General features: G+C 43.2%; 2 protein-coding genes across 4 annotated transcripts; one reads left to right on the top strand and one right to left on the bottom strand.

Moving 5' to 3' along the window:
* Positions 1-419: 419 nt before the first annotated feature.
* Positions 420-4,498, top strand: LOC100501464 (uncharacterized). 3 transcript variants are annotated; one of them, XM_023300996.2, is made up of 14 exons: positions 420-660; positions 946-1,282; positions 1,414-1,462; positions 1,562-1,769; positions 1,873-2,047; positions 2,162-2,227; positions 2,328-2,441; positions 2,553-2,669; positions 2,795-2,921; positions 3,008-3,294; positions 3,398-3,588; positions 3,678-3,766; positions 3,853-3,929; positions 4,065-4,498. In XM_023300996.2, the coding sequence occupies exons 2-14, from the start codon at positions 950-952 to the stop codon at positions 4,206-4,208; spliced, it is 1,977 nt and encodes a 658-aa protein (XP_023156764.1). In that variant the 5' UTR covers positions 420-660; positions 946-949; the 3' UTR covers positions 4,209-4,498. The 3 variants fall into 3 exon arrangements, with proteins under 3 accessions (XP_023156764.1, XP_023156763.1, NP_001344633.1); XM_023300995.2 differs by having other exon boundaries at positions 421-656; NM_001357704.1 differs by having other exon boundaries at positions 590-656; positions 3,853-4,210.
* A 2,359-nt stretch (positions 4,499-6,857) lies between these two features.
* On the bottom strand, positions 6,858-7,595 carry LOC103639482 (uncharacterized). Its single transcript, XM_008662232.3, has one exon. The coding sequence runs from the start codon at positions 7,563-7,565 to the stop codon at positions 7,047-7,049; it is 519 nt and encodes a 172-aa protein (XP_008660454.1). The 5' UTR covers positions 7,566-7,595; the 3' UTR covers positions 6,858-7,046.
* Positions 7,596-13,307: the final 5,712 nt, after the last annotated feature.

The raw sequence follows: 13,307 nt of genomic DNA, 5'->3' as shown, positions 1-13,307 counted from the left end.
ACTTGAAATATCAACTTTTTACAAGTTAACTAGAACCGCCGAGAGTGCCTAGCTAGACTCTCTTGAGAACATTGTATTTCCAGTAGTTAGTGTGGTTACTGGACTTTTGCCAACAGAAGTCACTAACACAATATTTATGATGGCCTAAACATAAAAACTTTGAGAAGTCCAGTTCCTTTCCCCTGAATATTCGCGGAGTATGTATCACTGGCACCCGAGGAAACTGCTGATGTGTTTTCGATAGCGTAACTGCCTAGCTGCAACTCGAAAAGATTGTTGTCCCAAGTTGTCAGGTTGACTCTGCATGTTTCTTCTACCAAATTAAATACAGACTTGTCATCAGTTGTCAACTTTGATTTTAATTCGTATCCCTAAATCGCAGCTCATTCTTTCAGCCGTGTCATTGTTTCCAGACTCTACGTTGAATGTGGTACATTTTCCGCTGAAGATTCATATAGCTTGCTCTCCCGTCTTGGCAGTTGGCCCCTATTAATTGAAAATAGAGGTTTGACCTTGATCTCTGGCTGGAGAGCCTTCTTGCATCTCCATCTGCATCTGCATATATAATGGGCAGTCCCTAGCTTCTTCACGACGCAGCGAAGCAGGCCTTCTTCACAAGTACTTCTGCTAATAGGCGGCGATCGTCGCATCGTTGTGTAGGTTTTGTTTCGACAATCCTTAATTAGCTTGATGTTTATAGTTTATACACCATGCATGATGGAGTAACAACCAAAACTTAGCTTTCTAATAAAACAACTCATCAGTTTTTATTTGCTGAGATCAGACATCAGAGTGCTTGTTTTAGTGTCGTACATCCATGCATGTGTTCCTTCATCTCTGATGGTTCTGCAGAAAAACAGATTTTTGGATCTTTCTTTCGTTAGGTCAGGTGCGCCATGCATGCAATGCAGCTGACTGATGTGTTTTATGTGTGTGTTCTTTCAGGAAAATGCCGCGAACGGTGTCTGATGGAGGAGAGGACCACGGTGCCGACGTTGCTAGCCGGACGTCGTCACACCGCCGCATGGAGCACGGGCATGGGTATAAGGTCGGCATCCCGCCGAAGAAGAGCCTCCTCACCGAGTTCTCTGACGCGGTGAAGGAGACGTTCTTCGCCGACGACCCACTTCGGCAGTACAAGGACCAGCCCAAGTCCAAGAAGCTCTGGCTCGGCCTGCAGCACATCTTCCCGGTGCTCGACTGGAGCAGACGCTATTCCCTCAGCAAGTTCAAGGGCGACTTCATCGCTGGGCTCACCATTGCCAGCCTCTGCATACCCCAGGTCAGTCGAGCTATATAGCCTATACATCAGGGCGCCATGGATGGTCAGCAGCAGCACAGCTCATGCACTGACGCTATCTGATGCAACCTGTGGCCTAACGAAACCGTGCTTTCAACTTGCCATTGCCACAGGACATCGGCTACTCTAAGCTTGCTAACTTGCCAGCAGAGGTGGGACTATGTAAGTGCACTCATTCACATATGCATCATCCCTTTGTTCTAAGGGTTTGAGACCCCTTCCAACTATGCTGATCAGAGACGTGGTCACCCGCCTTTACAGACAGTAGCTTCGTGCCGCCTCTGATATACGCAGTGATGGGCAGCTCCAGGGATATAGCCATCGGTCCGGTGGCCGTGGTGTCGCTGTTGCTCGGTACTCTCCTTCAGAATGAGATTGACCCCAAGACACACCCGCTTGAGTACAGGCGGCTAGCGTTCACCGCAACCTTCTTCGCAGGGGTCACGCAGGCAGCGCTCGGATTCTTCAGGTGAGCGGCGTCTAGCTTAGCTAGTGGCTGTTAACCTCAGTTCGTAGCTCCTTTGGCACGAGCATCTCATATAGTCTGAAGTCTGAACTCGACTCTGCCACAGGTTAGGGTTTATCATAGAGTTCCTGTCTCATGCTGCCATTGTCGGATTCATGGCTGGTGCTGCCATCACCATCGCTCTTCAGCAGCTGAAAGGGTTCCTTGGAATTGCAGACTTCACCAAGAAATCTGATATTGTATCTGTGATGAAATCAGTTTGGGGAAACGTTCACCATGGGGTAAGACACTGACTGTACCTGTACCGTGTGGATCCTTTTACCTGCCTGATGAGAACCACAATTTTTTGAGACTTTAGTGTTAAACACAATGTATGTGCGTGCTATTTATTGCAGTGGAATTGGCAGACAATACTGATAGGAGCGTCCTTCCTGGCATTCCTTCTGGTTGCCAAGTACATTGTAAGACAATACACATTACATGCTCCAAGATGGCAAGATCTCATCTTGGCTTTCAATTGACTGTATGTGATCATACTGTCGTTGCTTTTAAATAATTCAGGGGAAAAGGAATAAAAAGCTCTTCTGGGTTTCTGCAATCGCACCTCTCACTTCGGTGATCATATCCACATTTTTTGTGTACATCACTCGTGCAGATAAGCATGGTGTTGCAATCGTAAGTCATACTTGCCTGTTTTTTATGTTAGCCATCGTAAAAAAATAGGGTTTTGCAAGTGACTCTTATTAGTTGAAGCTAACAATAAAGATCACTGCTGCAAAACTGCAGGTCAAGAACATAAGGAAAGGCATCAACCCAGCTTCAGCTAGTCTCATATACTTCACTGGCCCATACTTGGCGACAGGATTCAAAATTGGGGTAGTGGCTGGAATGATAGGGCTAACGGTGAGACAAACCCTTTGATGAGAAAACAGACCTCCTAAGCTTTGATTGTCAAAATTATGATAACGTGGAGAACGTTTCTGTGACAAAAAAAAGTGCTAATTGGTAAACTGATGCAAAATTATCAGGAAGCAATTGCAATTGGAAGAACGTTTGCTGGCCTCAAGGATTACCAGATAGATGGGAACAAAGAAATGGTGGCTCTAGGGACCATGAACATTGTTGGTTCAATGACTTCTTGCTACGTAGCCACAGGTAACAATAAATTCAGAAGAAGAAGAAGAAAAATCAAATCATAGCCACAAGTAACAGTTAATTCTGACAGGAGTCGTTCATTGTAGGTTCTTTCTCGCGGTCAGCAGTCAATTACATGGCTGGCTGCAAAACAGCGGTGTCAAATGTTGTCATGTCCACTGTCGTGATGCTTACGCTGCTGCTGATCACCCCACTGTTCAAGTACACTCCAAATGCCATCCTCTCCTCAATCATAATATCAGCAGTGCTTGGTTTGATTGACTATGAGTCAGCTTACCTTATCTGGAAAGTCGACAAACTGGACTTCCTAGCATGCATGGGGGCATTCTTTGGAGTCATATTTTCATCAGTGGAGTATGGCTTGCTCATTGCGGTGTGTGAATCACAACTAGTATTTCGTTTATGCTACTAACAGTTGAGTTCCTGTATTCTAGACAAAAACCTGATGACTGTAAAACCTTTTTTTTTTTGAATAGGTTGCGATATCTCTTGCTAAAATTCTTCTCCAAGTAACACGGCCAAGAACAGTTTTACTTGGAAACCTTCCACGAACGACTATATACAGGAACGTCGAACAGTATCCTGATGCTACCAAGGTTCCAGGGGTGGTAATTATCAGAGTGGATTCAGCTATCTACTTCACAAACTCCAACTATATTAAAGAGAGGTAGAATGCTTGTACTCAGCATGAGCCTCTGTCACTGAAGTGATTAGTACTATAAGGTTTGCAGTGCTTAACTAGAATCTGATTTTCAGAATCCTGAGGTGGCTCAGAGACGAGGAAGAGGAGCAACAACATGACCAGAAGTTACCAAAAACTGAGTTTCTGATCGCTGATCTATCTCGTAAGAACATGTCTGACTATGACAAAAAAAAACTTTCTACTCAAGTTCCGTATAGTGATTGAAAACATTGCTCTAACTCTGAACAGCTGTAATTGATATCGACACAAGCGGAATCCACGCCTTGGAGGAGTTGCTGAAAGCGCTTGAGAAACGCAAAATTCAGGTGAGAAGCCAGACCTCGTAACAAGCATCTACACTACTAGCAGTCTGGTAGTAGCGATACCCCGCTAACATAGAGATTGTCGCTGAAGAAACCCACCACTAAGATCAGAATCCGTTCCTGTTACTTACATTACAGCTGGTTCTTGCCAATCCCGGGCCAGCGGTGATCCAGAAGCTCCGCTCGGCGAAGTTCACGGACATGATTGGTGAAGACAAGATACACCTCACGGTCGGCGATGCTGTGAAGAAATTTGCTCCCAAGATGGTGGATAATGTCTGAAGGAGGTTCAGAGTCATGTACAGTATGAGCAAGAGGACAAGTGTGGATTTATAGAGCAGAAGCAGCACAGAACGGCAGTAGTAAATAGCACGGTTTGCAGAAGGGTAGTAAATAAAGAAGACGCTCCCAGAGTTGGAGGGCATCGCGTTTGCCGGGATGTGGTTGGATAGGAAGCAGATGGTGGCCTGTTTGGGCGTCTATGTCAAGTCCTTGTGGTTGTGGAGTCTGTTCCGCGTTGGCAAGCACTTAGGTGACGGAGATCGAAGGTTTGATGGATGCCTGCTGATTAAGGGTTCGTTTGGATTCTTTAGTGCATGGACTAAACTTTTGTTAGAAGACTAAAGTTTAGTCCATAACCTGTTTGGTTCTATGAACTAAAAAGTATTCAAAAGGCATTAAATAATCATGAAATGATCAAAATACCTCTTAACATTCTTTTATCATTAGTGCAACTAAAATAAAAGAGGGACAAAAGGTAGAATTAATATGATTTAGTCTATTTTAATCACCCCTTCAGAGACTAGAGACTAAGAGCAAGTACAATAATAGGCTATAAGCCTGCTTACCTGACATTTTTGTTTGTGGAAGAGAGAGACATCAAAAAGTATAGAGAGTGGGTTATCATGCAAGAGTTAGGTGCTACACGGGCTTCAATACAAAACAAAGAAAGAGAAAGAGACAATCTAAGAGCCAAACTTATAGATAACTTTATTATATGAGTGTTTTTATTGTTAGCTATAGATGACATGATAAAGAATTAGAGCCAACAATAGTTTTTATTATTAAACTTGCTCTAAAACAGTTTAGTCTCTGTTTAGAGATTAAATGAGAATAAAATAGAGTGACTAATTTTTAGTCCGGTCCTAACTTATCACATCGCTTATAAAAAAAAAAAACTCGGCCGGGGAGGGAAAGACCGCCCTCCCGGTATTATATTAAGAAGAGACCGAAACATGGTCCCGGCCGAGAAAATCCCCGAACCTTGGCCCCCCATCACTAGCGGGCCGTCACCGCCCACTCTGCAACGGCCCAGCCGGAGGGTGGCGCGCAGGACGTAACCCGGGAGCGGGTGGGGCACAACGAGGGGATTTTTTTAACCAAGCCAGAAATTCGCCCCCGAGGGAGATCGAACCCAGGACCTGGAGGTGCTACTCGAAAGCCTTAACCATTACGCTAGAGGCCCTTTCGCATCACATCGCTTATCGTGAAAGAAGAGTTACCTGTTCGGGATTTCAGGCTATGTGTTCTGTATATTACAGTAGTTAGCCCCTTTTCTTGTAATTTCAGGCTTAATGATGAGGTTTTACATTTGGTTTAGTATATATGTATATTCCGTCATGCTGATGCATTCTTAAGTACTCCGTTTTGTTTTCTTCGTTCTTACTGGGCCCGAGTTAACTGGTAGCGAAGCAGAGAGACACGAGGCTCACCTGACCGACAGGAACCGCCTAGCCCTGGCCGAGTCGCCAGTTAGCCTGGGCTCATCAATTGCGGCCGCCAGGAGGAACAGTTGCTCGCCCGCCTTCAGGAGGAACAATTCTCGGCTCCTTCGGTCTCGCGCGGGCGCCCGGCGGCGTGCGTGCTGTTCTGGAGGCTGAAGCCTAGCTATCCATTGCATCTTACAAATTCTTTCGGTCAGTCAAGTCTGCAAAAGCTACTTGATTTGAGGACTCTCTCTCTCTCTACGCTCTCAAATAATTTCTTCCCTTTTGTTTAATTTAGGGATGCGTGTTAAACGTACTGCTGATGAAATTTCTGTTGCCGTGCATGTGGCAGCAGCCGGCCTGCAGTGCAGTGAGCACACAACATCAAGATCAAATACTGTATGTGGCCAGCAGAAGTGGCGGTTCATGCACTATCCGTGATCTTTCCTGATCATTAAACGTCCTTTGGTCTTGTCCATATTGTTCAGCAGGTAGAGTAAGTATTTCTGATGTGAGCGCACACCCTATTAAATAGATCGAGCCGACAGACAGCGCCGAACTGGTGTGTGCCTCACGTACTGTCCGTGATCTTACTCCAGTTTCTGATGAAGTTCTTAACGTGGCATGCCAGTTCTAGCTAGTAGCTACTAGTAAACCCATTTTTTATGCTATTTCCTCTTGGCATTTGAACTGGTCAAGCATGCGTCTACGAATATTTTATGCTAAAACCCCTTTGCCTAATTACATCACGATTAAATTTGAGTTACAACTTTATTTTAATCGCTGCACAATGCTATCGTGCGCGCATGATCGGAAAATTTGCGATTTAACCATGCAAAGGCTTCTACGACGCTTTTTTCGTGGTTTTGGCCGAACAACTTTTAGGGTCTGTTTGGTTCGTGGCTAACTGCGCCACATTTTACCTAAGGTTAGGCATTCGAATTGAAGAACTAACCTTAGACAGAAAAATTAGACAAATTGTGGCAAGTTAGGCAGTGAACCAAACAGCCCTTTAGTATTCCACATCTTATCAGCATTTATTATTGTCGGAATGCATGTATAGTGTAGCTGTAGCCTTCAAAGTAGTGTACTCGTACCTTTCACTTTTGCTGACTGTACTTCTTTATCATCAGTATATATACCAATATATCCGTGGTCTCTATACTTCGTGTACGTCTGTTGATTAATTAAGTGCTAAATACATTCCAGATATGAATGACGCAGATGATAAATATATCTAGGGAAGCCTCAATTATATAGTAGAATACCCAAGAAGTTACAAGGCCGGCCGGCCGCAGAAAGTACTGCCCGGAACTGACAAGCTCGCCATACAAAAAAAAAAACAACGAAAGAACGACAGCGATCGATTGAGGCCGTACGTACGTACGTACGTGCTCGATCATAGAAGGTTACGTTACAGATGAAGCGAGGTATCGACGTCTACTACGACATCACTCCGGTATCCCGAATAATTCTGCGTCGTCGTCGTTCCTCCCCACGAGCTCGGCGGCGGCGGCGGCTGGACGGCGCTGGCGGCAATAATAAGGCCATGGTGGTGGTACGCGGGCCCGCGCAGCGGCCTCGATGGGCGGACCAAGTCCGGGTGCAAGAACCACCTGCTGGGTTGCTGGGTGGTGCTGCTGTTGGCGGCGTGGAGGCCGAGGCTGAGAGCCGACGGCGACGGCGACGGACCGGCGGCGCGGTCGGTAGTGTGAGCGGTGCGCGCCCGCCTCTGCAGCTCCCTTCCTTGTCTCATCTCCTTCACCTTCTGCAGGTTTCTGAACCGCTCTCGGAGGAGGGCTATGGAGGATGCGTGGATGATGATGGAAGGGGAGGCGGCATTATCGCTGCCGCCGTGCCTTGTCATTATTGGAGAGGTCTCGTTAGCAAGCGTGTGGGCCGGTGTATCGATCTGTTTGGAGCTAGCTAGCATTAGCAAGCAGGGTAACTGCGAAGGGCTGGCTGGTGTATCGATCGAGGTGGCTGAGACGGGGTATACGTATATATATAAGAGATGAGGGGGAAGGGGCGTGGTGTGATCCTCTTGTTGCACTGACTCACGCACTGATTGCATGTATGTATATGATGTGAAGTGATCCAAAATGTACTGTTCGTGTACTTCACACTGGCAATAAACGTGTGGAAAAGCGATGTACGTGTCGAGTAGGACTATCGGCGCCGCCTGCAGGGAATTTACTCTCCGGGTTTCTACAAAATTTGCTGGAGATATAGGCGTCTATGTGTTCGACACAGATGTCGTAGTCGTAGCATGTGCAGTATGAACTGTGACGCAATGAACTTACTATGGATGGCCAAGCCGTTCTTTTGTGTCCTACGACAATCTTGTTGAGAAATACGTTACCACGGATCACCAGATCCGCTCCATTCCCTCCCGTCAGCAGTAGAGGCGCAAGAAGATATAGAGAACCCGTCTCCCTTCCCATAAACACGACAGAGGAAACACACGAGACACTGGATATAGGGTTGGGCCTCTGGCCTCTTTCTGATCTCTGTATTATGAAGGGGTGTACATGTTCCTTATATAGAGATGTGAGACCCCTCAGGGGCAAAGTCGGTATTTGCCCACATAACCCTAACTAGGGTTACTTAACACTCCCCCTTGGGCAAATACCGCGACCAACACATGCCTCTTTAAAACTCCGAAAAACCCAGTGGGAAAAATATGGAGAAAGAATGCATGGTGGTACAAATTGCATTTGCACTTTGTTGCCTCGTTAAAAAACCTCGTGTGAGAAACTTCAAGAAAACTCACCAAGGGAAAAAGAGTACAACAGCTGTCATCGGGACAGATTTCGATCCTCTGGGATCTAGATTCTATCGAATCTTCTACAAGGGCTAACTTTAGAAATGTGCTCCCCCTGATCCTTGCAAAATCGTATCACTAAGGCAAAACATCTTCTTCTGGAAATATATGCACATAAAGATTTAGCAAACGGATTGCATATCCTTGCAAGGACTATTTCAGGAACTTTACCTCAACTCACTTCTAGGATGTACGAGGTAAGTGCACGTATCAATATAAATAAGCTACTTTGACTGATGGTGTTCGATCGACTGGATCTATATATTTGATAGAAAGTTCCATAAAGGTTTACATATTGATCATCAAGCTCACGCCTTCAGGGCATATAATATGACATTTATTGTCTCACGATTGTGATCAATATAAGCATTCGCTCCCCCTGATGATGACATATGTCAAAGTCGTTATCCCTCATAACTCAAGCATATTCTTCAAGATATATGTCTCATTGTTCATCTGGAATAACGAGAATGGATGAGGTTGGGGTGCTATCATTTTCTATCTTACACCACAATTTATACATAGTTGTGCAAAGCAAATAACATGTCCTTCAATAGGACTTAGGGGATAATATAGTTGCAATAGTACATATTTTAAATATGACACATCGCTCCCGGCGTTCATCCATTGCAACATCTATGATGGTGTAACAAAAGTCCATCAAAGATCGTAATCCATCAGGGATTTCTCATCGATCAGATATATCATTATAGTCTGTCATTCTGGCACAATGGGGATATTTTGCCAGTAACACTTAAACCATATAGGTTTATGCCATCGTGGCTTTAGAGGATACCGTAATTCCACATCTAGTGGAAAATACCATGAGTAAAGATCGTGGAATGCACATGTGCTTATTCGGTGAACTTCAAGTCCTTTGGTACCTCATCTTATTCCTTTTCGGGTCTGTATGGGTCTTTATCCCTTTATAGGGATTATCAAACTTTTGTGTTCAACACAGACTTTGTTTCTTCTGGAAATGTTCCATCTAGGAACTATAATCTCAACTAGGAGATATTCTCTCTACACAGGAGAGTGATCATTCCTCAGGAATATATTATCCAGTATGAGATTTATATGTTGCATATTTATAATTCAAAGATATGAGTCCTCATAGGATCTCATGACGGATCTTCAGAATCCTATTAACTGCATATTTTAATTCATGCCATTTGCCAGATATATTACATAGCGGAACAGTGTTTATTCAACACATACGTGGGATGGGTCTCTCACAAGACCACTTGAACCATCGCATTCACCACACATTATTTCAATAGTGCCCATAAATGTCCGAAATTCAAGCTCGTGACTTTCATTTTGCGATTATTGGTTCAGCCTCGATTGCATTTATCATTGACCCGATAAGAGAGCTTCAAGCACTCATGCCTATGACTTTGTTTTGGATCCCTTTGCAATCTATAGAGGCAAGATAGGTGTCGACACATTTGTCTCCCACATTTAATAATGATCTCCGTTATTTCCCAAAACGAAAGATTCATTGTTCCATATTCCCAGCACAATGATATTGCGCGCATTGCTAGGAACTTCATCATCAAGATGAACCTCTTCGTGAGGCAAATCACCAGCAGGGCGAGTTCATCGGAGGAGAGTTATTACAGACCACGTGAATCTGCAATCAGAACATATGCTTTGACTAAGACCAATGGATCATATTCGCAGGCGTCCCCGAGAATAGATCAAATGTCAATAAGTCAAATGTGGATATTATATTAATCCCGGGTATATCCACATCTACATCAGGTAGAAGCATTCAGACCAATATGGTTACTCCTCAACGATTTCTGGCAAACTCCATATACACATGAGCACACACCGAACGACATAATCAGTTTGACTTTTGTGCGTTTAATAGAATATTGAGGCATTACACTATATGGGCATTCCTCCCCCTAATGCCGAGATGTTCTAAAAACATACATATAAAATCCCCAACCACAATCATCCAGTTGTGGCCAATGTATGCTATTGTGGTGATTTATTTGGGAAATCTTACGCACATTACAGATAGGGGTTTTATGCAGTGAGCTTTGGACTTAGATTAATGTAGTGGCATGAATACTACATATTTGTCCTTCACATGAAGGGTTAGTCTCAACATCCAGCGAGACACGCAACAACAAGTTGCTTCATGGTTACAATTCTGCAAACTTATTGTTATTATTACCAAATGCACAGTCAATCATTAAGATTTAGACTAACATGCACAACACTATTTTATCCATAAGGCTTCTTCAGGGGCTCATGAATACCATTCGTCATTTGGAGCCATTAGTTGACTTCAGATCAACAAGTAAAATGACCATCAAGGTCTAACGCTCACAAAGACATTCACTGGTTGCATTGTGCTTTGAGGCACATAGGAAAATGTGTGTTTATATTGGTAGTAGAGTGCACGACATCAGGCCAATGCTGCCAAGCAGAGATTTTTATATGCAGAGATGTATAGTCCAGCTCGTTTTATTATTGCCCATTGTTTACCCAATTACTCATACCGTTCTGAAATTGGGTATCGATTTATGCAACATTTTTAGGTATTATAATTTTGAGAGAGAATTTATAACAATAGTTAATAAATTGTGATGCTGCCAGCAGGGCAAACATTTCTCCTCATATTATATACCAATTTGTTCTATAAAGCATTATTTCGATCTCTTCATTGTTCAGCAAAAAGAGAAGCTTTGGAATAGAATAGACAAGGCCAAGAATTCATTTTATCTGGGAAAAATCACCATATAACTAGCTTTTGATGAAGCAAATGATGATAACTGCTTGGCAAGAATGAAATAGGACTGGTGTCCGTCTAGGATCCATCTTCAACAACAGATATTACTGCTCTCATACGAAGAAATTATCAGGAGTAGAGAGGATACAATAGGTCTCTACAAGATCTTCATATTTCTATCACAAATTACCATCACTGACAGTATTGCGGTCGAGAATTGTGGCTCTTCCAACGCCAAGAACCAAGGACAAATTAATGCCTAATGTAGCTTCAAGCTCTGTGGTGATGTGGGATTTCATAGCTAGTTTCTACTCTTCTTACTCCTAGTAGATCAGAGATAGATGACGGTAAGCATTTTAAAGGTGGAATCCAATGTAGTTCTGCTACATAAACTCCAGGTATATGTCCATTCAGGACTGACCTTTACCATTTGGCTGAAAAGTATATCATACCAATCAAAGGACTATACCTAGTCAATTCAGCGACTATAAGTATTGACAATTCTGAGATGTATGCAACACAAGCATAGAGGTCCTGGACAGGACGAGTAAAGTGGTTCGACGGGAACACACTATGGTTTTCACACCAACATAGTGAAAAATTTCTCAGAATAACCTCTCGGTATACTCACAACTTCGTGTTGCTGGCGATTACATGTCCTTTTATCTCATAGTTTGCTTCATGTCATTTAGCGACAAAGAGAGCAATGTGCTAACATCTGGTTGAGCAATGTATGACTGAGATTTATAGTCTTAAATCATTTGGTAAGGCCTTTTGCTTACTAATAGAATCCCAATTTGTGATGTCTTCTATGCCAAAAAGGCTTTCATGCATTATATTATATATCTTCTGGTTACTTCGGGTAAAAATTTATGCATGAGGAGAGGAGAGAATTAACTTATCCATGTTCTGTTGTATTTCAATTTAATTTCCCAGATTATTCAAGCACTATAGAGCTTGATATAGTTGTTATGGCCACTTGGCGATATATAAATATATAATGCCACACAACACAGTCAAATAAAATATAGAGCCAAACAAAATTGTTTATGAAGGTTGCGTATAATGTGACTTCAGGGGTTTGAACAACCCACCACAATCCACACGAGTACAAGCTCTAGTGTCTGGTGTCAACGCGTGTGTGGCCATCAGGGCTACGACAACACAGCCAGCCTTCGTAATTAATGCAACAAGCACAATTATGGCTCGGTAATCGGGGTACACGATAAGTCCACGTAATGTGCGCAACAGGCGCAATTGTGACTCGATGATCATGGGAGACGGACAGTGCCTGCAGGGCATGCGAAAAATACGCGACTCGGCAATGACGGTCCGACTCAACGGGAGCGATCCGACTAAGCAAGAGTGCGACATAGCAATCACATGACGCAACCAAGTTCGAACGACATAAATATTGTGACGTGTTGCCAGGGCGCAGCCAATGCTTAGCCAATGTCTTAATTCAGCCGATTAATAATGTAACCTGATCGCCACATCTGTGTACCCTCTATACCATTTAATCGCTCGATGTGAGCCCAAAAGCTCAACATAACAAAAATATTTAGAGCGATTTAAATATACACAATATATACTCCACATGCATGTTAATAATTTTCTACTATTTACTTCAGGAAATAAAGCAGAAAAAAATACCAATATTAATGCATAATCATAACACATCAGATGTAAAAAATATTTTCCAATATTTAAGCATGCATTTTTTCTATTAATTATTTACAACTGAAAATAATTAATTGAGGTAGAAGCCGTAACATAAAACATGCTTTACTCTATTTGTTATTTTCAACAGGAAATAAATAGAATAAATATGATATGTATTTATATAAAATATGGGAAATCACATAAAATGAAGTTATTTTGCTTTTATTTATTCCAACCAATAGTACCGTCTGGGCAGCGTAGCTAATGGAGCCATAGGACCACTTCTTGCATGCAAGTAGGAGGTAGTCAAATAGGATCATGCAGGGGGTTGGCGTGTGCACATCAACCGCCCAAAAAAATCAGCCTACGGGAAAAGCGCCTCGGTCCACGCACCAGCATGCACATTGACCGGGCACAATGGGGCATGCAGTGATCCAATTAGT

Source organism: Zea mays, chromosome 9 (assembly GCF_902167145.1).
Source record: "Zea mays cultivar B73 chromosome 9, Zm-B73-REFERENCE-NAM-5.0, whole genome shotgun sequence".
In the NCBI taxonomy this organism is placed as follows: Eukaryota; Viridiplantae; Streptophyta; class Magnoliopsida; order Poales; family Poaceae; genus Zea; species Zea mays.
Note: the sequence above shows the minus strand (reverse complement) of the source record. Positions and strands in the feature narration are given on the sequence as shown.

What these genes read in the sequence shown, in the direction of transcription:
- LOC100501464 (XM_023300996.2), top strand. Translation starts at nt 950, where the DNA reads ATGCCGCGAACGGTGTCTGATGGAGGAGAGGACCACGGTGCCGACGTT. An exon ending in CTGGAATGATAGGGCTAACG is followed by an intron (nt 2,670 to 2,794) that starts GTGAGACAAACC and finishes CAAAATTATCAG; the next exon opens with GAAGCAATTGCAATTGGAAG. An exon ending in TTCTTGCTACGTAGCCACAG is followed by an intron (nt 2,922 to 3,007) that starts GTAACAATAAAT and finishes CGTTCATTGTAG; the next exon opens with GTTCTTTCTCGCGGTCAGCA.
- LOC103639482 (XM_008662232.3), bottom strand. Translation starts at nt 7,565, where the DNA reads ATGCTAGCTAGCTCCAAACAGATCGATACACCGGCCCACACGCTTGCT.